At 36.8% G+C, this 24,541-nt stretch overlaps 1 protein-coding gene and 1 pseudogene across 1 annotated transcript in view; one reads left to right on the forward strand and one right to left on the reverse strand.

Moving 5' to 3' along the window:
• Positions 1-616, reverse strand: part of LOC105297479 (rho GTPase-activating protein 20-like) — a 67,943-nt gene extending 67,327 nt beyond the window's left edge. The window contains exon 1 of the mRNA XM_011368164.2: positions 569-616. Coding sequence (XP_011366466.2) covers positions 569-577 — 9 coding nt within the window. The 5' untranslated portion in view covers positions 578-616. The remainder of the gene's footprint in view (positions 1-568) is intronic.
• Positions 617-15,535: 14,919 nt separating this feature from the next.
• On the forward strand, positions 15,536-18,474 carry LOC105297480 (annotated as a pseudogene).
• Positions 18,475-24,541: the final 6,067 nt, after the last annotated feature.

Raw genomic sequence — 24,541 nt, forward strand, 5'->3', positions numbered from 1 at the left:
TGCATAAATACTGGACATAAATCAACATGCAGATAACAGAACTCCCCTTACATATGATTCTTCTATTTATTCCTAATTCTCCCATCTAGAATCAACCTGAGATTTAATTAAAACAAAGACCGTGACACACAGAAATCAGTAAAACAATGAAAGTTCTGAATTTAAGACATGTTTTTAATTTTGGCTATCTTCCGTCTTTCTGTTAGACATCTACTTTCAATTAAATAATAAACGAGAGCATCAGTGTAATGTAGAAGAATGGGCACATAGCTAGTAGACATTCCACCTACATGCCGGACCCTGGTTCTTCTACTTAACCCCTAAGAATCCTCCCCGTAAAACTGTTACCCATGACAGTCTACAGCAACCGTGAGAATGTCTAAGAGACCTGGCTGAGCCTCTCCACTGTTCTAACTCTATCTCTAAGCACAGGGAGGCCCATGGTCAGCACTTCAGAACTTGACAAGACTAGCTGAATCCAGGTGAAGCCAAGGTTACTGACTGTCTAAATGACCCCCGAAGATGAAAACCTCTTTCGAATACAATTTCCGTGGGAAATGACACTTACCAGGCCCATGACTGTTGACTGCTGCCTCGCTGCCACGACCGATCCACCATTCACTGCTGCCACACTGCCACGACCAAACCGACCAACTGACGGTTCACCACTGCTGTGTCGCCACGGCAACGGCCAGACATGATCATAAAGAAACAGCCATGGCATGGAGCCCTGATCTCAAGAACGAGCCAATGTCCTTTTCCCCTGAAAAACCCATGAAGGTTCCTATTCCTTATTTACCTAGTCCTCGCCTTCTTTCTACTATTCTATTTTAGCCACCTCTCCACCGCTAAGGGAGGTGACGTTGTTCAGTGAGCCGTGCTCCCACTTCTCTATTCTCTGGGTATAGAATAAAAACATGTGATATTAACGCTCACTTTCGGTTTGTGACTGGCTTCCCAATAAATCTAATGAAAAAGAACCTTTTCTGGGGTACTAAAAAAGAGATTGTTCACCCATTGGTAACAAAATGACACAATGGTCCAACCTAATACAGAGAATCAAATTAAGATTATGTATGTGAAAGTCCTTTGACATGGAAAGCACTGTGATAGTGTAACATACAGAGTAATGCTTTAGAGTGCAGAGGTACTATGCATAAATAAAATCAGAGCGGAACTCCCCTTATATGTGATTCTTAGTTTCTCTACCTCCATCAAACCCATGCAGTGTTCTGGAGTTATAGCCATGGGCCTTCAAGTTGGCTGGACTTTCTTCTTTGGCAAAGTTACCAATTTCAAACTCTGGTCCTAATTCCCTTTCCGCAGCACCTTGGAGTAAGCAAGGTCAACGCTCTCTCCCTCAGAACCCTTCCAGGGCAGGGCTTCACTACATTTTTCATATCATAGACTGTACAAGGTGATATTATTTGTACATCCATGGCACACTATAATGAACAAAGGGGCTCTCTGGTTGTCCCAGTACCTATCCATCTTCCTGAAGGCTAAAGGTCTGAATGAATCAGACACACCTGCAATGGTTGCCTACAGCAACCTCTCATGCAGTGCGGAAGAGTATGGTGATCAAATCCCAAAACCATAATTGTTAAAAACAGAGTGTGTCACATGAGGATAAAAAACAGGCCCACATCTCTCCAGGTTCAGACAGAGTGTAACCTAGTAATGGCTACTGTTGAAGCTGAGGTTCAGGAGGGTGAACATAACAGTATAAGAGGAAATAACAGACACCCTCTGAGGTGTAAATCAGAATGCAGATAAACAGGGAAAGCAAAAGCCACAGAGCAGCTGGGTTTTTCAGATATTTGAAACGTGAGCTGATGTGGGTACATTCCATGATCAGAGTCCACATATTAGTGATCAGACATCCAAAAACAGCTTTTACCTTTCAGTTGTACCATATGACAGCTGTCTGACAAAATTAGGTCAAGGCTGCTCGGCACAGCACTGACATAAACAGTGCTGATATGGCTATTTCTGCTGTCAGTTGGATGTTTCTAATCTAAACTTGTCCTAGATAAAGAAAGTCAGATTGAAACAAAATTATAAAATAAACTGAGCGGTCTTGCCTACCAGCCTCATTATTGGTGGCTGAGAAAAGGCAGTTTCCTCTGCTCTCTTCCCAGACTTCCACATTGTGGCTAAGACTTCAGTGAGTAAAGAAAATCTAAACATCATCCCCATCCTAAGTTGCTTCAGAATACTGCAGTTGTCATTACCAAATTGATCATTCATCCTGCAGGCTTTCTGCACACATCAGGACCTGTAGAGTCCAGGTGATTCTAGAACACTGAAGATAGCCACATAAAGAAGAGCAATCTTTGCTCAATGAGAGTTTATTTTAGAGGTAGTCAGTCAGCTCAGGCTACTATAAAATAACACAGACTGGGGGGCTTGAACAACAGACACTTATATCTCACAGTTCTGGGGACTGGGAAGTACAAGGTCAAGCTGCCAGGAGGTTGGGTTCTTGGTGAGGGCCCTCTTCCTGGTTTGCAGACAGCTGCCTTCTTGCTATATCCTCACATGGGGGACAGAGAGGGAACAAGCTCTCTGGTAAGAGCACTCATACCATCACGGAGATTCTGCCTTCCTGACTTCATCTAATATAATTATCTCCCAAATGCCCCCACTGCCAAATACTATCATATTGGGGATTAGGGCTTCAACATAGGAGTGCAGGGGACACATTCAGTCCATGACAGAGGTTTTTGCCAAATGCTCTGGAGACATGAGGGGTATGACTCAAAAACTCTATCAAAGCACAATAATAAAATGTACTTATAATTCCTCAAAGCACTGTGTATATGAGTGTATGTATATATAGGTGTGTACATAGTTTATAACATTTTTCAGTGGCATTTTAAACTGAAATCTCATATATTTTCAGTTACAGATATCTTCTTGGAAGGCAAGCTTTATATTCACATATTTTGTTAAGTGGTGCGTGGTTCTATATAAGGCACAAGATGTCTTTACTTTGGAAAGAGCAGCAACCAATTCCTGGATGGCAGGATAAGAACTGTGAAAGAATTCAGACATCTAAATGATTGGAGTTGACGTTTTCATTTTCTGCAGGTACCATAAGTTGTCTTTTGTCTCCCAGTTCATTGGACATGTTCCACCTTTTGCCCTGCAGACCTTTCACCAAATCATAACCTGGGAAAATGTCGAAATCATGGGTAAAATAAATTGCTTCACAATAATCTTCACTTCACACAAAAGCAATAACTTCACTATTTAGGTATAAGTGACTTGTGAGTTTTCAATCTTTAAGTCACAACAGGGCTAAATAGTCAAAATAATTATTTTATGCAAAAGTGGAAAAATAAAAGACTTTCTAACTTCCATTTTAAAAAAAGTCACAAAAATTAATTTTCCTTTTGCTATGTTAAAATGCATTACTGTGTTCACATTTTAAGTAAAAATAACTATGGAAGAGTCTTTTCCTACACTCGAGATTCACTCTATAAAATATTTACTGACGAGAAATTTTTAGCTGGGTTTTCCACATACATGACTTTCCATGGTAGAATCATCTGAGATATAGGATTCAGTGCACCCATATATAACTTTGAAATATAGTTTTATGAGTTTGGAGAACATGCCAAGCGTTCCAACTTTAGAAAGCTGGACTGAAACATCAGCACGGAAAGCAGGACTGGCTAAAGGTCTCCTGAAATAGAAGTGCCTTACATGAAACATCTGAAAATGACAGATACCAAGGCATAAAAATCACAAATTTCCAAAGTAATTAGACCAGTGATTGTATCATCGTTACTATTCATTAATATTTACTGGGATGGTTAACTTTATGTGTCAGCTTGACTGCACTGGGGTGTATGGATTAAACCTTATTTCCAGGTATGTCTGTGAGGGTATTTCTGGGTCAGATTAGCACTTGCTGGACTCGGTAAAGCAGACTGCCCTTCCCAAAGCAGGTAGGCATCATTCATCCCTAGGGGGCTTTTCTAGAACAAAAAGTGGAGGAAGGAGGAATTATCCCCTTCCCCCCGACCCCTCACTGTTGAGTTGCAATGTCTCATCCCATCCTTTTTTGCCCTCAAGAACAGAGAGTAGTAAATTACACCACCAGCTTTCCTGGGTCTTCAGCTTGCAGACAACAGATCACAGGATGTCTATTGGTCTGTTTCTCTGGAGAATCCTGACCAATACATTTATCTAATGGTGACTGTGAACATAACAGTCAAAGGTAGATGGAGAGGGTAGAGACTCTGCTCCCCAAAAAATAAAATTACTTCTCAAATGTGCTTTACTCAGTTGTTCCATTTAATTCAAATCTACTCTCTCCTATATCTTACATTGCTAGTAATAACAAATACATCTATAGCCTAGTTGGAAAGAAAAAAAAGTTGGGAGATCTGGGTTTAAAGTCCAGCTCAGTTGAGAATTTTGGCATCTAAGTTCATGAGAGACATTTTTCTGTAATTTTCTGTTTTTGTACTGTCTTTGTTTGCTTTACTTTCAAAGAAATATTGGTCTCATAAAATGCATTAGAAATGTTTCCTTTTATTCTATTTTCTAGAAGACATTGTGAAAAATTGGTGTTAATGTTTCTTTAAATGTTTATCAGAATCCTCCAGTGAAACAACTGAAGGCTAGAAATTTTTCTTCAGGGGTTTTAAATTGTGATTTCAATTTATTTAATGATTATAGGACTGTTCTGATTATTGATTTCATCTTAGTTGAGGTTTGGTAATTTGTGGTGTCTCAGGAATTGTTCCACTCTTTTAAGTTGTCAAAGTATGAGTGTAAAAATTATTTGTAGTGTTTCCTTATTATCATCTTAATGACTGTAGGATCTATAATGATATCCTGTTTTATTCCTGATATTGGTGAATTGTGGGCTTTTTTTGCCATCAGACTTGATAGAGGTTTATCAATTTTATTATTTTTTTCAATGGACCAACCTTTCTTATTATTAAATTTCTCTACTGTTTGCCTATATTCAAGTTGAGATTTCTGCTCTACTCTTTCCTTCCTTCTATTTGCTTTAGGTTTATTCTTCTTTTTCTAATTTCTCAAGGTAGGAAGTTAGTGTATTGATTTGAGATCTTCTTTTTATATTTTATTATTTTTTTTTATATTATTAGTTTCAAGTATACAGGTCATTGGTTAGACATATATATAGCTTATAAAACAATTCTCCTAATTGTTTTTCTCTCCTCTGGCTCTCCACCTAGCCATTACATTAATGCTGACTGCATTCCCTATGCCATGCTCCACATCCCTAAGACCATCTATCAACTACTAATTTGTACTTATTTAACCCTTCACCCCACTCTCCAAGTCCCCCAACCCCTCTCCCTTCTGGCTGTCACCAGATTGTCCTCTCTCTTTATGTCTGTTTTTGATTTTTTCCTTTTGTTCCTTAGATTCTGCATATAAGTGAAATCACATGGTATTTATCTTTCTCTGTCTGACTTATTTCACTCTGCATAATAACCTCTAAGTCCATCCATCTCATTGCAAATAGTAGGATTTCATTTTTTTAGTGGCTGAGTAATATTCCATTGATATTTTCTTTTTAAATATAAGCATTGTTATAATTTTTCCTCTCAACACTGCTTTAGCAGTATCCCACATATTTTGATGTTGTTTTTTTATATTTAGTTCTAGGATTTAAAAACATTTTCTTTTAAACTTCCTCTTTGTCCAAGGGAGTTAGAAGTTTTCTTTGGTTTCCAAGGATTTGAAGATTTTCATTATCTCTCTGTTACTGATTTCCAGTTTGATTGCATTGTGGTCAGAAAACATACTCTGTATGACTTCAATTCTTTTAAAATGCTGATGTTTGTCCCATAGCCCAGGATATGGTCTATTTTGGTTTATATTCCACAGGCAATTGAAGAGAATATGTTTATTTCTATTGTTGAATGGAGCGTTCCATAAATGCCAGTTACATCCTCTTAGTCCATGAGGTTAAGTTCTATGTCATTGCTGGTTTTCTCTCTGGTTCTATCAATTGTTGAGAGAGGAATATGGTGATTTTGCTTATTTCTCCTTTCAGTTGTCATTTATTTTACTTTACATTTTGAACCATTGTTGTCTGTGCATACACACTTAGAATTGTTATGTCTTCTTGGTTGATTGAGCCTTTTATTGTTCCTGTCTGTGGTAATTTTCTTTGCTCTGAAGTTTACCATATTCATTTTTAATATAGCCACTCCTTTCTTTTGATTAATGTTAGCATGATATATCTCTTTCTTTTACTTTCAACCAATCTATGTCATTGAATTTGAAGTGTTTCTTGTAGATAGGAATCATTAGGTAGGTTTTTTTAAATCCACTGTCAATCTTTGTTTGTTGATTGGTATATGTAGATCATTTATTTTTAAGGTAATTTTTAATATGTTAGAGCTTAATTATGCCATTTATTATTTGTTTTCTGTTTCCTCTGGTTTTTGATGCTCTCTTTTTAACTTCCTGTAGTTTAACATTTCTTTAAGGTTCCATCTTGACTTACTTATGGTGGTTACATTCTCCAAATGTATAGTGTCTGTTGTTGCTCTGAGTATTTAATATACATACATAGCATATCACATTCTACTGGTATCAACTTTTTACCACTTAAGTATGAAAATCTTGCCTCCATTTAGAGTCCTTTGTTTTTCCCACTTTAAAATATCATTTTCTTGGGTATCAAATGGTGTTAGCCTTTCTGTTTCAAGAATCAAAGATGACTAATAAAACTCATGAGAAGTATTGTCTATCATTATGGACTCTTATTTCTACTTCCTGGTGTCCTTTCTTCCTTCCCAATTCTCCAAATTGCCTTCTTTTAGCTTCTACTTTCTGTTTAAAGAACTTCTCTTAGTCTTCAAGTGTATGTGTGCAACATTTTTTAAAGGTTTCCTTCATCTGAGAATGTCCTTATTTCCCCCTTCATTCATGGATAGTTACATTGGTTATAACATTCTGGATTGACAGTTATTTTAGCACTTGGGAAATGTGCCACTTTCTTCTGGCCTCCATGGTTTCAGATGATAGATTCAATCATGTAAATTGGTGTGCTTTTAATAGGTAAGGTGTCATTTCTGATTTCAAATTTATTTTTGTCTTTAGTTTCCAAACATTTCATTATGGTGTGTTAATCCAGTTTAGGTTTCACTTACCTTCTTAAATGTGTAAGTTTGTGTCTTTCATCAAATTTGAGACATTTTACCCATTGTTTTCTCTGAATATTGTTTCAGCCATTCCCTCTCTCTCAATTCTGGAACTTCTATAAAGTTAAAACATTTGTTATTGTACCACAGGTCCATGAGGCTCTGATCACTTTTTTTTTTTTGATCTTTTTTCTCTGTTCAGACTGTGTAAATTCTATTTGTCCTCAAGTTCTCTGACTCTATCCTCTGTCATCTCCACTCTGCTATTTACTCCACACAATGAGTTTTTAAATCTGTTATTGTATTTTTCAGTTCTGTAATTTTCATTTGGTTCTTTTGTGTAACTTCAATTTCTTTGCTGAGACTTTTTTTTTTTACTTGTTTCAAGATAATTTGTATTTGGTTGTTGACACATTTTTAAGATGCCTGTTTTAAAATCATTTTGATGTGTCAGTTGTCTTTTCTCATATAATTGTGCTTTTCCTGGTTCTTGGTGTGACAGGTGATTCTCAGTTGTATCCTGGACATTGTGTCTATTCTGTTAGGAGACTCTGGGTCCTATTTAAATCTTTTCTTTTAGTAGGTATTCACCTTGTTTAGCTTTAGCACACAGGTTCTTTCCTGTATTTGGGTGTTGTGGGCCCAATGAGTTTAATTTTAGAGGTTTTGTGGTACGATTTTGATCTGATCTCTGCTAGAGAGATCTCTTCGTCCTATAAGCTGAGACAGCCCTGTCTGGGTGTTTTTTGTGGTGAGATCCCTTCTGTCCAAGCTATCTGGCCATTACAGCATCTTTGGGTGGGAGAAGGGAGACTTAGGCTCGCTGGGGCAAAGATGCTTCCTAGGTTGAGTTGCTTTTTGTGATTGAGTCCCTCTTTCATTTATTGCTTGGTCACTAAACTATCTCCTAGTGGGGGAGGGAAGTCTCAGGCCTAGCAGGAAAAAATAATTCTCCCTCTGGCCACTTGTTAGTAGGGTACTCATCTATCCCTCTTGTTGGTGGTACTTGGCTTACCCAACAGTGTCAGAGGGATTCCAATTACTCAGGGGTAGGAATGAGCATATCTGGGCAGCATTCCGTTGTTAGGTTGTGAAAGGTCAGGCCTAGGTCGCCTTCTATAGGGTGAACGGATGTAAAATGAGGGGATGTAAAATGCTTTGTTACTATGTTGTTTCTCTGGTCTTAGATTCTGAATCAATTCACCTTTATTTTATCACTTTTTGAGATTCTTCTTTGGTTGTCTTTTGCATTGTTTTAAAGATTTATGATTATACTTAACCATATGGCTATACTTAGGAGCAGGAGCACACAAGCCTGTACAATTTTGGATGGACAAAACTTTCAGCCCAATTAATTTTACAATTATTATAGCTTTCTGAATTTTTTCTGGTACTGAATGATTTTCTAAAATTGGAGATACCTAATGGAGACACAGTAACTTTTTAGGTTTGGATGGAACTCTTGCTTGAATTAGCTCATATTTGGTTTTCCACCCCTTCTATTCATTTTCTGTGCCTTTAAGCAATAAGCATCTTTGCACTCATGTATTTTCATGATTCTCTGTTTCTCAGGCATTCCAATGCTTGGGCAAAGATATAAACTGTTTTTCTCCTGAATTTTAGGCAGTAATAATCATAGTCCCTGTGACCTGGCAGAGAAGGAGTATCTCTTTATATCATCCATTTTACTTGCTCAGAATAACAGGCCTACCTCACACATACAGGTTCTTAGCCAATTTATTCACTCCTCATAGCAGATTCAAGAGGCTGCAAAAAGTTCCAAATGTAAACCCAGACATCAGAAACATGGCAGAGTGAGAGATGTCTCCACTCTCCACTTGAAACAATAAGCTGAACATCTAAAACTCAACAAAAAATACCCAAACTGCGCACTAGCACGTCTGAGTGTGGGAACTGTGAATAAAAGCAACCACAAGTCAGAATCATACAACCCTGCCTGGGACAGCTGTGAGCTCCATGCAGCAGCAGTGCCCAGGGATCAGGGCAGAAAGCAGAGAAGTGAGGATAGCAGAGAAGCAACAGTTGATAATTACCAGCCACAGCTGCAAAACGTGAGGCTGAGCCTCAGCTCCCATCCCCCAAACCAGAGGGCACCTCCCCCAATATCTTCCATGACCGAACATCATGGAACCCCAAGGAAATCTGAGCAAACGCTACCAAAACTGTCACTAACACTGACAGAGACTGAGAATGAGGGTAGCGAGCGTGATTGAATATTTATAAGGAAAAACAAGGCATTGTTAAGACTTTATATAAAGCAGGGCTCCCAGGGGCTCAGATGCCACCTACGGGAAACCGAAAGAAAAATGCCAGCTTAGGCTAAAGAGAGACTTTTATACAATAAGTCTTCTTTCTGGAAAAAAAGGCAGAATACAGCTCCATTAATGGCCAGGTGGAGAAACAGTCCATTAAAAACACCATGAACAACCAAGATGACAAGGCAGCTCAGGAAGAAAGAAAAAAATCTCCAGAAAATAAGCTTAAAGAAATAAGAATTATGCGAGTTAAATTACAAGAGATTTCAGAATGGTATTTCTGAGAGAACTCAATGATTTCCAAAATAATTCATATCAACAATTCCAGTAATTGAGAAAACAACTAGATCAGAAGAATGAGTTTTTTAGCAAAGAGATTGAAAGCCTCAAAAATAACCAAATAGAACATGTAGTGATGAAGAACATATTGAAAGAGATGAAAAATGAAATACCAAGCTTGGGAAATAGAGTTGACCAAATAGAGGAAAGGATCAGTGATATCAAAGACAGAAATCTAGAAATAATAAGAAGAAAGAAGAGAGAAACTGGAGAGTTAAAAATAATGAAAGAGAAATACAAGAACTAGCTGACACCAACAGGAGAGGAAACATAAGAATAATGGGCATTCTCAAAGGTGAAGAAAAGGAGCAGGGACTAGAAAGCATTTTCAGACACATAGTTGACAAGAATTTCCCAAATCTAAGGAATGAGCTGGAGCTTGGAATTCAAGAAGTCAACAGAACACCCAATTATCTCAACCCAAAAAGGCCCTCACCAAGACACATTGTATTAAAATTATCAAAAATCAATGACAAAGTCAGAATTCTCAGGGCAGCCAGGAAAAAGAAGATGGTAATCTATAAAGGAAAACCCATTAGATTATCATCAGACTTCTCAGCACAAATCTTATAAGCCAGAAAGAAATGGAATCAAATATTCAAACTATTAAATGAAAGGACCTACCAGCCAAGAATAATGTATCCAGCAAAGGTCTCCTTTAGATATGAAGGAGAAATAAAGATCTTTCCAGACATACGAAAACTGAGGGAATTCTCCACTACGAGGCCTGCATTACAGGAAATACTAAAATGGGTCAGCTCGCACAAAACAAAATGACAAAAAAATACATAACTATGAGTAAGGCAACTAGCAGGAAGATAGAAGCAGAAGAGTGCAACTCTTATTAAGAACAGGGCATGGTAAGCTTAAACAATAAGAAGAGATTCGCTATTGCAAGAGAGTAATGAACATTCAGCATACATAGGGACAAACTGAGACAACAATAACAGAAACGGAGAGGATTCAAAGATCCAAATTCACAAAGGGGAATGAAGATAAGGCACACATGAAATAAAATGGACTATTATATATACAACTATCCTCTACATATTCATAATGGTAACCACACGCCAAAGATTCAGAACTGAAGTATATAACATAAAACAAAAAGGACCAGGGGGAAAACCCACAAGGGCAAGCAAAATAAACACACACACACACACACACACACACACACACACACACACAAGGAAGCAATGGAAACACCAAACTACCAGAAAGCAAAAGATAAAATGGCTATTAGAAAACTCATATTCAATAATCACCCTAAAAATAACAATAATAATAATCACCCTAAATGTAAATGGACTGAACTCACCAATAAAAAGGCACAGACTTGCAGATTGGATTAAAAAAAAAAAAAAACAATCATATGCTGCCTCCAGGAGACACATGTCACTTCTAAAGAAAAATATAGACTCGAAGTGAAAGAGTGGAAAATGATATTTCAAGCAAATGGCATTCAGAGAAAAGCGGGAGTAGTGGTAGTGGCTGAAATAGACTTCAAAATAAAAAAGGTAAAGAAAGATACTGAGGGACACTTCATAATGATAAAGGGAATCATGCACCAAGATGACATAACACTTATTAATATCTATGCTCCCAGTCAGGGAGCCCCGAAATATATAAAGCAATTACTAACAGAATTAAAAAAGAGAAGCAGACCAAAACACTATCATAGTAGGGGACCTAAATACCCCACTGTCAGATATGGACATATCATCCAAACAGGAAATCAATATGGAAATAACATCCTTAAATGACACATTAGACCAACTGGACACAATTGACATTTCCAGAGCCTTTCATCCCAAAACAGCTGCTTATACATTCTTCTCTAGCACACATGGAACATTCTCAAGGATTAACCACATACTGTGAAGCAGAGATATAGCCTCAACAAATATAAGAGGGTTGAAATCATACCAACCATATTCTCTGATCATAAGGCTTTGAAGCTATGAATCAAATGTAAAGAAAAAGCAGAAAGAAACACAATTACATGAAGATTAAACAACATGCTACTGAAGAATAACTAGGTCAGAAAAGAAATAAAAAGAGAGATCAAGAGATACTTGGAACTGAATGATAATGATAGCACAACATATCAAAACTTTTGGGACATGGCAAAAGCGGTCATAAGAGGAAAGTCCTATCATTACAGGTATATCTCCAAAAACAAGAGTGAGCCCAAATAAAAAACCTAATGCTTCATCTTAAATAACTAGAAAAGGAAAAACAAATGAAGCCTAAAGTCAACAGAAGGAAAGAAATCATCAAAATTAGAGCATAAATAAATGAAATTGAAAACAAATAAATAACAACAACAAAAAAAACATAGAAAAAATAAATGCAACAAAGAGCTGATTCTCTGAGAAGGTTAATAAAATTGACAAACCCCTGGCTAGATTCACTAAAGAAAAAAGAGAAAGGACACAAATAAACAAAATTAAAGATAAAAAGAGGAGTAATTACGACGGACACTGCAGAAATACAAAGGATCATACAAGAATACTATGAAAAAGAATAGAACACCAAATTTAGTAACATAGAAGAAATGGGCCAGTACTTAGAAAGATACAACTTTCCTTAACTGAATCAAGAAGAACTGGAAAATCTAAATAGACCGATCAGCAGTATGGAAATTCAAACAATCATCAAAAACCTACCAAAAAGTAATGTCCAAGGACAGAATTCACCAGTGAATTCTACCAAACATTCAAAGAAGATTTAATACCTATTCTCCTAAAACTCTTCCGAAATATCGAAGAGGAGGCAATACTTCCTAACTCATTTTATGAGGCCAATATTACTCTGACACCAAAACCTGGTAAAGATAACACGAAAAAAGAAAACTACTGACCAATATCTCTCATAAACACAGATGCAAAAATACTAAATAAGATACTAGTGAATTGGATACAGCAACATATTAAAAAGATTATACACCATGATCAAGTGGGCTTCATCCCAGGGACACAGGGATGGTTCAACATACACAAATCGATTAACGTGATACATCACATAAACAAATTAAAAACTAAGAATCATATGATCATATCAATAGATACAGAAAAGGCCTTCGACAAGATACAGCATCCATTTATGATCAAAACACTTCACAAAATCGGTATAGAAGGAAAGTACCTTAACATTATAAAGTTATGACTTTATAATGTTAAAGTACTTTCCTTCTATATGTTAAGGTACTTTCCATCTATGTTAAGGTACTATGTTAAGGTCTAATGTTAAGGTACTTTCCATCTATGACTTTCAGCCAACATTATACTTAATGGTGAAAAACTAAAAACCTTTCCTCTAAGATCAGGAACAAGGCAAGGCTGTCTACTATTGCCACTCTTATTGAATATAACCTAGTCAGTACAATCAGGCAAGAGAAAGATATAAAAAGTATCCAAATAAGAAACAAAAAAGTCAAACTGTCACTATTTGCGGATGACATGATTTTCTTTATAGAAAACACGAAAGACTCCACACTACTAGAAACAATAAGCAAATACAGTAAAGTTTCTGGATACAAAATCAACGTTCAAAAATCCATAGGCTTCCTATACTCTAATAATGAACTATCAGAAAAAGAAGTGAAAAAAATAATTCCTTTTGCAACTGCAACAAAAAAAAAAAAATACTTAGGAATAAATCTGACAAAACATGTGAAGGACTTATATAATGAAAACTATAAAATCTTACTAAAAAAAACTAAAGAAGATACAAAGAAATGGAAAGATATTCTGTGGTCTTAGATTGGAAGAATCAACATCGTTGAAATGACCTTATTATCCAAAGCATTCTACTGATTTAATGCAAAATATACTACAAAGTGACAATAATCAAAACAGCATGGTATTGGCAGAAAAACAGATGCACAATCCAGTGGAACAGAACCAAGAGTCTAGAAGTACATCCATGTTTATATGGGCAAATAATTTTCAACAAAAAGGCCAAAAACATACAGTGGAGAAAGGAAAGCCTCTCCAATAAATGGTACCGAGGAAATTGAAAAGCTACCTGCAAAACAATGATACTAGACTATTGTCTATCACCACACACCAAAATTAACTCAAAATGGATTAAGGATCTGCATATAAGACCTAAAACAATAAAATGCATAGAAGAAAACACAGGAACTAAACTTATGGACCTTGGACTTAAATCTTCAAAGGCAAGGAGAATAAAAGCAAAATAAATGAATGGGACTACATCAAACTAAAAAGCTTCTGCACAGCAAAAGAAACTGTCGATAAGGTAAATAGACAATCATCCAAATGGGAGAAGATATTTGCAAGTAACGCCTCCGATAAAGGCCTGATATCCAAAATATACAAAGAACTCATACAACTCAATAACAACAACAACAAATAATAATAATCCAATCAAAAAACGGGCAGAAGACCTGAACAGACACTTCTCTCAAAAAGACATACAAATGGCCAACAAACATATGAAAAGATGCTCATCTTCAATAGCTATTAGAGAAATGCAAATCAAAACCACAATGAGATACCATCTCACACCTGTTAGAATAGCTAGAATCAACAGGACAAGTAATAACAAATATTGGAGAAGATGCAGAAAAAAAGGAACCCTCATACACTGCTGGTGGGATTGCAAATTGGTACAGCCACTATGGGCAACAGTTTGGAGGTTTCTCAGAAAACTAAGAATTGATCTTCCATGTGATCCAGCAATCCCTCTACTAGGTATTTACCCCAAAGACTTGAAAACTCATATCCGAAAAGATATTTACACACCAATGTTCAAAGCATTATTCACAGCGGCCAGGACATGGAAGCAACTGAAGTGTCCTACAATAGATGATTGGCTAAAGAAGCTGTGGTACATATATACAAAGGAATATTATTCAGCCATAAGAAGAGATAAAATACTGCCATTTGCGACAACCTGGATGGACCTCGAGATAATCATGCTAAGCAAAATAAGCCAGACAGAAAATGTGGAAAGCCACGTGATATCACTTATATGTGGGATATAAACTTAAAACCAACAAACAAACAGGACAAAGAGAGACTCATGGACATGGACAACAGACTAGTGGTTACCACAGGGTAAAGGGGGGCGGGGGCAGGAGGGAGGTAGATGAGGTAAAAGAGGTCAAATGTGTGGTGACAGAAAGAAATCTAACTATGGGAGATGAACACACAATGCCATATATATGCCTTACTGTTAAATTGTACACCTGAAACGTACTGGATTTCGTTAACCAATGTCACCATAAAAAAATTGAAAATAAAATAAATAAATAAAAATTGAATACAAAAAATAAGGTACAAACACACACAAGAAACTGTGAAGAAGAGCAACTGGTGGGAGGGGAGGTGACTAGACTTATCAGATATTATAAATCTTCAACAATTAAAACTTTACAGAACTAGTACATGAGTAGACTGAGAAATAATGAACAAATTAGAAAACACAGAAATATATCCAACTATGGTAAATGTGACACCTCAAGTCAGTGGGACAAATATAGATTATTTAATAAATGGTATTGGGTCACCTGGGTAGCCATCTGGAAAAGATGAATAAATTTAATTTTTATGTTACACTATGCACAAAGATAAACTCCAAATGGATCAAAAATTTAAACACAAAGAATAAAGCTGAAAGCTTGCTAAATTTAAATTTGAGGTGAGAATGGAGATGAAAAGATCCCTTCTTATCTTGAGGTTAAAATAATCTAAGTTTGATCCAAAATCCAGAACCATTAAAAAAAAAAAAAAGATCAAAGCCCCATATATGGCTAACTATACCGTAAGCAAAGTGAAAAGAGAAATAAAAAGCTGGGAAAAATATTTGAAACTCATCTCAATCCCTAAAAATCAAAGATAAAAACTTAATAGAAAAACAGTCAAAACACATGAAGAAAAAATTCACAGAAATTATAATTGACTGAACACATGAAAATGTGTTTAACCTCACTCATAAGAGAAATCTAAATTTAATGCCCTGAGCTAAGATTTTCCACCTGTCATGTTAGCAAAATTCAGCATTTTAATAACAAATTCAGATGGGGAGTTATTCTCATATATTGCCGGTGAAACTGTAAGTCAATATGAAATCTTTGATGACCAATATGAAAATATCAAACAAATTTACAAATACATATTCCCTTTGAAAAGGCAGAAATCCCTCACTTCGGAATTGTTCCCTAAATATATTACTTATGCATATGAAAATTTATAGATGAAGATACATATTTTTATTATGTATTAGTTACCTACTGCTGTGAAACTTACATTTATTATCTGTTTCTGTGTGTCAGGAATCTGGAAACAGCTTGGCTGGGTCCCTTGCCTGTCTCCCACAGGCTGCCATCAAGATGTGAACCCAAGATCTGCAGTCTCATCTGCAGCCTCAACTGGGGAAGAATCTGCTTCTAAGCTGATTTGGTGACTGTTGGCAGCATCAGTCCCTCAAGGGTTGTTGGATGAAAGGCCTCAGTTCCTCACTGACTGTTAACAAAAGTCTGCCCTCAGTTCCTTGTCCCGTGGCCTCTCCCACATGGCAGCTGTCATCATCAAAGCATGCTAGCCAACAAGGAAACAGAGAGTCTGCTAGCATGACAGAAGTCAGTCTTTGATAACCTAATCATGAATGTGACATCCCATCATAACAAGCCATGAGGTCCAACTCACCCACAAAGGAAGGGGATAATATAATGGCATGAACACTGCAAAGCAGGGATCACTGGAAGCCATTTGCTACCACAAGTGAAAAGAGCAAGATGTTGGGAACTGGACATGTAGATGACAGGTGTTGAATAGGTATGATACACTTAAAGGGTTCAAAAATTTCTTAATAATAAAAAGGTTTTCAGTGAAAAGCTATTCAATGGTGAAGTTACTAAATATCTTTTTGTATTTCAAATTTTTTGAACCATGAGAATATATTCCTCATCAAAGGTTTTAAATTAAAAATGTAATTACTTTTTTGGTAGTCTCATCATTCTGCAGGAGCTCTCCTGCTTTTATTCTCTATCAGCAAATCCAATTTATTTCTTTAGAGCACTTACCAGAATTTGTAATTATATAATTATTTGCATATTAATTTGTTTATTGTTTGTCTATCCCATAATACTTGAAGCTTTAGGAAGACAAGCACCAGGTCTGTTTCATTCACCAGTGTATTATCCAGGACCAGCACAGTGCCTGGCACATAGCAGGCATATTGAACAAATCACTGAATGATGCAAACACTGAGTGACAATGTATCCTCTTTAAAAACCAGCAACATGATATAGTTCTGATCTCATTAATGTAGTGACCTCACCTTTAGAAACAATAGGTCAAGGATAAGACATGGTACGTGCTAACTGCCATGTCTCACTTCTAGCTAGTTATCTGCTAAAAATTTATTAACTAAAGGGATTTACTGGCCGGATCACTGCCTATAGGTACAAAATATTTTAACAATGACGCATTCTGCTTCTGTACCCCTGCTTGCTTACCCACCTCTTAGTTATCAATTAATGAATGGAGGAGATATAGTCTTTTGTGTAAAGACTTAGGAGCTGGGGGATGGGATCGAGGGCTTAAAACCTTTGTGCCCCTGCGTCTCGGGGCTGCTCCTTTGCAAGGACAGCCGCCGGCTAATAAACTGTCTCTTGGACTAGAGCACTCGAGTTGGGCCTGGTTATTTCGGTCACAACAATTAATATACCTTTATCATACTAGATTTCTTTTTTTACATATCTGTGAGCTTCTTAGGAGATAATTAAACTTGATGAAAGAAGTATAATAGGCTCCTATCTGGGGTCACTCCTGTCTCGCCCCCATCTGCAGGGTGGCAAAGAAGCTACACTGTAACCCCCTCAACCCCCACGAACATGGTGCTGTGAGCAGCATGGAGCATGTGGGGCTGTGGCCTGTAGCCTGCAAGCAGCCTGGGTGCCCACCATGCCCCACCCGCCTCAGCTCTAGGGCCTGAGGGCAGGCGCCATCCAGATATTGTGCACGGGCCCCCATCTGCTCTTGTGCATAAATTCACAGAGAAACATGAATGGATAACAACAGAAAATGGTATCAGAACAGTGGGCATCAGCAATTTTGCATCGAAATTTTGGGAGATGTTTACTGTAGTTTGCCTGAAGTTGGGACAAAATTGAACAAACAAGATGAGTTTGGTGCTTTAGAAAGTGTGAAAGCTGCTAGTAAACTCTATTCTCCTCTATCAAGAGAAGTAACTGAAACGAATGAAGCCCTTGCAGAAAATCCAAGGACTGTCAACAAATCTTGTTATGAAGATGGTTGGTTCATCAAAATGACACTGAGCAACCCTTCGGAACTAGATGAAGTAATGACTGAAGAAGTATATGAAAAATACATAAAATCTATTGAGGATTGAAAATGGAACTCCCCTAAATAAAGCAGTATGAAACAACTTAATCTAGCATAGTTGTCTTAAATTAGCGGCGAACAGGAGATTTAAAATAGCAACTTTTAGCAATACCAGTGGAAAAAGAAACCACAACAATGCTACTGGAAGAAATACCTCTTAACTTTCTAATGACTGCAGATAAACACAAATATGCATCTTTTTCACAATACCTAAGATTTTTAGGCTAGGCTACAGTTACAATATTCAGAATTCCTGAAATTATTTGTGGTAAAATTATGTTATAAAAATTATGTAATTCAAAGATAACATTGTTATCTTAAGCTTTATATAACATTGTAACTTGCTTACATCCATCTCTGGATTTGGGTCAAAATACTTAATGATCTTTCCATTGGAAATAACTGGCAGTGGAGAAAAGTTTTTGTTTGTTGTTACAGTGTCAGATGACAAACAATTCTGTCTTCATTTTGCAATACACTGTGTTTGCTGGTGCTATTTTTATACAGTGAAGCAACAGCCCTGTAAGAAAACAAAGGTTAATAATAAAACATTCATTTTTAAAGTTATAATATCTAATTTATTAATATTTCCTTCTCAAACATTAGCTCTAATATCTTTAATGATGACATTCATTCAACATAATTATTTATTCCCTACTATATATCAACAGGGTTCTTATTCTTAGCAAGCTTACATTCTAAAATAAAGAAAATAATTCATATACACAAGTGAATATAATAAGGTACAAAGGAATAAACAAGAGTATTCCAGATAAAATACTTTGGAGGTCAGAATAAAAAGAAATTATTCCCATCTGAGGGAATGAGAAAAAGCTTCATGGAGGAGATAACATTTAAAGTAGGTTTTAAATGATGAGTAAGACTTGAGTATGTGAAAATAACAGGGACGGACATCTTGGGGGTGGGATGAGCAAGAAACAGTAAACAATACAGGGAAAATGTGAGGCATATATGAGGAGCAAATAATTTGGTATGGATGAAGCTGTGGGTGTGAGGTAGAGAGCAGAAAGATTTAAGAGGGGAGACTTAGGAGAGGACAGTTAGAAAGAGTCACATTTGTTACTTACAGAACTTCGGATTTCATTGCAAAAAGTCACTGATGGAGTTCAGTTAAGGAGAACAATCTTCAGATTTTATAAAACTTATTTTGGCAGCAATGTAGAAAACCACAGGTGAGGCTTAAGATGGGAGAAATCAATGCAAGAAATATTTAGAAGCAGGAATCAGCAGGACTTAGTGACATAAAATGAATGCAATAAATGACTGTGAACAGCATAAAACAATCAATTCACAGTACTAAATTTTGAGGTACAGGCTGTATGTAGTATGGAGTTCAGGGTAGGAGGTAATTAATATTAGGGCTGGAGAGGACTGGGAAGATTTTTGAATATCTAGTTATGAGGTTGTGCCTTCTGTGAGTCCCTGATAAGACGCTGCTTGCTGCTAAGTAAATCACAATTTCAGTGTTAAAGAACTAAGCTTTGGATTCAAGTATAGATCAAAAATCCAAAACGTGGCTTACACTTCATTTTTAAAAGAGCTAAATAATTAAATATTTTGAACTATTCAAATAATACAGTATTTACTAATCGAAGTAAAATGAATTGGAAATGTATTTTGGTAGTTAATCCATTTGCAAACCAGATACCCAGTGGATGGGTTAATTTGTTCAAGGAATTAAACCGCATGTAAAATAGCAGCTGCAATTGCAGTCACCATCTGGTTAAGTTTACAATAATCCACTGTCATTCTCCAATTTTGAGGATAGCATGGTAGGACTCACCACCCTTTCATCCTTTAAGTCCTTAATGGTAGCATTAATCTCTACAATCCATTCAAGAATGTGGTATTGCTTTTGGTTTACTATTTTCCTTAGGGAGGTAGTTCCAGTGGCTTCCATTTGGCCTTTCCTACAATAGCCCTTTCTCCACAAGGAACCAGTGCAGGGATTCTGGCAGTTGCTGAGTACATCTACCCCAACTATTCATTCTGGAACCCTAATTATTATTCTGGAAAATAACCACTAAATAAATTTGGGGACCCACTGGGCCCACTATGAGACAGACCTAAGCTAAAACTCTATTAATCATCTGACCTCCATGAGCCCCTGTTCTGACTGGTGGATCACAGTGATGTCATGGGTTTCCTGGAACAAATGTCACTTCAGAGCCAGTGTCCATTAACCCCCATAAGGTATAATTATTTCCTCTTCCCCAATGCACAGTCACCTGGTTAAAGGCTGTATGTCCCTTTCAGGAACGCTGGGAGAAAGATTCACAGTATAAGTTTTTAGCAGTTGTACCAGGGTCCTTCCTCAAGGGGACTCAGCCTTCCCTTCATTCAAGGGGTTCTGCATCTATAAACCGGTTCTTGCCTGGGAATTCATTGAGGGGCCATGAATTTGTTTTGGTGATTCAAGTTATACTTGAACTATAACTTATCTGCTTATACTGATCAAATAAAGATTTAGTAGATTCTCATCTAATTGTCCTTTAGAGACACTATACTCAACTAGCTGGCATCATTGGTCTCTGGGAGTCAGACTGTTCTGATTGCTGCTTCGACTCTGCTGTCCTTTACAGTAACCACGCCCACACTGCCTTTGATGGTTAAGTGCAGCCACTTAGCCCCTGCCACCCAAAAACCTAATTATCTCCATTGCATTTGGGATCCCAGTTTGTTGGCAGCAGTTCCCACTGTGATTTCAGTGAAGAGTAGTCATAGAGCTTTTCGAGGATCCTAGGATTTCCTCACAAATTTGAGATCTCCTTGGAGGTACCCTGCTGCCAACCCTACTCCCAATGTCATTGCTGTAAGGGGGATTAAAGTCCCTCTCTGGCAACTACTTAAAACCAAGACAGTCCCTATTGTTCTCCCTATCATTGTAGACATTGCTATTAAACCTATGTGTATATGATCCTGGCCAGAATATTCTGCTACATCATTTCTGCCCTACCAGAAAGCCTCATGGTGTCAATGCTGCAAATCTGTATAATGTAGGCTCATTTGTACCTTTTGTAGAGGGGATCATTCCTGTCTGTCTGTCTGTCTGTCTGTCTGTCTCTCTCTCTCTCTCTCACGTGCACACACACACACTGACACATGTTTGGAACAGTCATGCAAGGAAGATGTATGCATGCACCTGCCCACAAAGATTTGTATACAATTATGGGTCATTCACAAACCCTCTGAAGCTTATTTATGAACCAAAAGAATTCCTTCCTTAGCTCTACATAGCTCTCTTAACTCTTTGTGCTGATCCTTTAAAACAGCTTTTAAAAGCCTTTATTTCCTGAAATGCCCTATTTTCCTTGCTGGAAACTACAAAAGGCACAACAGACATTCTTTAAAATTGCATTTGGTGCTTATTTGCCATTTCTTATTAATCAATAACAAACTCCAATTGCTTTTGCAAGGGTGAAGACAATGAGACTGTACTTTATATATGTTTTTTCTTTTTCTTTCTCACTTTCTTTTCAGGTTTTCTGAGACCTGTAAATAGAGCCACAAGAGAAAATAAGGCAACAATAAAGCTTTTAACTCCCTCTTTACATCACCATTTATTCCCTGCCTTGCTTCTTCGAAGGGCATTTGAAGGTTATGCTCACACATGCCTGGCTACTCTTGGGGAAAACTTTCCTCTTTAGTGATTTACTAAAAATAAAGTTCCATCAGTCATCTGCCTTTCCACTGCTTACAATTATTTGGAATCCCTGGATGAGTATGTCTGTCTTGGTCTAATGATCCCTAAAGAAATTTATGATACACAATCTTGCATTCTGTGTATTTCTATTTTTCACACACTGACTGAACATATAGCTGCTCAGTAGTGCATGGACTATCTGAGCTCAAAGTATCTACTGGATTTATTTGCAAATGTATTAACAGGAAGGGCATAGTGGACTCAAACCTAAAAGCAAGGAGAGGAAGAAAAGGCAAACCATAATTGCATTTGAACTGAAGGGTGGCAGCCCCACGGGACAAATCCTAAGAACTGCAGAGAAGTTCCACACTCAGAAGTGTGAAGACATCATAGATTTCTCCTATTCAACTACCCCCGACATAAGAAATCCTGATGGTTCTATATTCAGATTACCTATCCCAAAGCCTGTTATTTCTCACCACCTCAACTACTGCCACACTGTTGCAAAGCCAATCATCATCTCACATCTGGATCATGGCAGATCATCCTCTTGTCTAATCTCCACACAGCAGCCAGAGAGAGTATCCTTTTGGAAGAGAACTGAGACTATGTCACCTATCCACTCAAAACCATCCAAATAGCTCACCATCTGAGAGTAAAAACCAAATACTAGACTTTCGGGATATCCTGTGCAGTCTACGTCACCTCCTCAATAACTGACTTTATCTCCAACTACTCTTACTCGCTGTGCTCCAGCAACACTGACCTCCTTGTGGCTGGTCCTTCATCTCAGGCCTTTCACTTTAGGTCTTTCCATTGGCCTTTTCTTCTCAGTATTCTTTCCCAGATAAGTACATAGTTAACCCCTCCACTTTCTTCAAATTTTTACTCAAATGTCATTCTCATGTGGAACCATCCTATCTACCCTTTTAAAAACCGGAATCCATCTGCCATCTCATCTTAACTTCTTTTTCTACTCTACCTATTTTTTTCTCTCTGGACAAAAAAAAAAAAAAAAAAGCATCACTTTAAAACATAATACATGGTATACTTATTTATTATGTTTATGGCTTATTGTCTATTCTACCACATTCTATCACACCACCCCCTCCAATTAGATTGTAAGCTCCAAGGGGGTAGGATCTTTTGTGTTCACTGATATGTCCATTATTTAAAATAGTACGTGACACATAGTAGGTAATCAATAAATATGCAATGAATAAATTAATTAATGTCTATGTCAAAGTGACACCACACACACACACACACACACACACAATTAGAAAACATAAACACTAGAGTGCTCTCAAGGATACAATTAGGGCAGGGATGGTGAAGGAATAAGCTGGTATTTATTGGACATCTATTATGTAATAAGTGCTATGCTTGATATTTCACATGCTATCATACATAATCTACCCAACAACTTGCACAGTAGGTATAATTATCCTCTCTTTACAGATACATATTTCCCCCAAGTTCCCATAGCTAGTGAGTAGTGAAGTTGAATTTTAAATCCATGTTTGACTTGAAAATGCTTTATTCTAATTTGCTTCAGGTCAGAAGTACATTAAGTAAGAGTGTTTAGCAAGGCAAATGCTAAAAAAATAAGCAGGCATAGTTGCGATCATACTCTGCTAAATACAACTAATTTTCAAAAATTTAGTTATAATTCTTAAAGCATATAAAATATGATTTAGGTCATCATAGCTCCACTATTTCTTACACTTTTGTCTTATCCAGTGCTTATTTGAACAGATTATCTTCTGTACTGTAAACAAGGTTTTGAAGTCACATGTGGGGAGCTAATATTTCTAACCTAATAACCTCTACCCTTAGGTTCCAGATATTTTCATTCAAAAGCTGATCAGACAGTAGAGGGAGGAGTGAAGAATTATGATACACACTACATCATGGTCATGTACCAGCCCTTATTAAAACTTAAGATTCTTTCTCTCACTAAAAAATAATTCTTCCAAATTATATAGTCTTGTCTGAGAGAATTGGAAGTCATATCTTATATTCTCTCTTCCTTTATGGGAATTATTTTATGGCAAAATCAAGACTTCTATTAGAGAAGGCCAGCAATATTTTACCTAGAAGTTTCCTCTTCAGCTTCAAGGGAAGACAAATGACTCAGATATAGCCAGGCATCAGGAAGCAGCTGGAAATGAGTAGTGTAGAGAGAAGTAATACATTCTCTGTCCACTTCTATAAGTAGAAAACATTCAGTAAGTTGACTTAACACCCTGACAAGAGGAATGGATTTACTGCTTAGTAAATTCTTGATTGACAGCCAAGGTTGAGATTTCAAAGCAGAAAAGCAATGAAGGGAATAATGCAAAGAAAGAATTTTTCTCATTTTTTTTTTAAATGTCAAGGACTAGAAAAATATTCAAAGTAGCAAAAAGAAGAAATAATACATTTTAAGAATTTTTATCTTTATAATCAGTCCACATGGCTTATGGCTTTACCTATCATCTCAGTTCTCAAACATAATATTCACACATATTTAGGAAATGGCTAAGATTATAATTCTTTAATATATAAGCAGTATCTTATTTTCCTCAATAGATTTGTTATAGAAAACCTGCATAATTGGATTGCCATTTCAAGTAATCCTACTGCAAATATTTATGAAAAAAAATTTTTAATTGAATAATAAATCTTTTTCAAACAAGTGTTAGTCTTGAAAAATAGATACATGAGAATCTATCCAGTCTTATTGATTGTATTTTGCAA

This window comes from Pteropus vampyrus, unplaced genomic scaffold (genome assembly GCF_000151845.1).
Source record: "Pteropus vampyrus isolate Shadow unplaced genomic scaffold, Pvam_2.0 Scaffold139, whole genome shotgun sequence".
Taxonomy (NCBI): domain Eukaryota; kingdom Metazoa; phylum Chordata; class Mammalia; order Chiroptera; family Pteropodidae; genus Pteropus; species Pteropus vampyrus.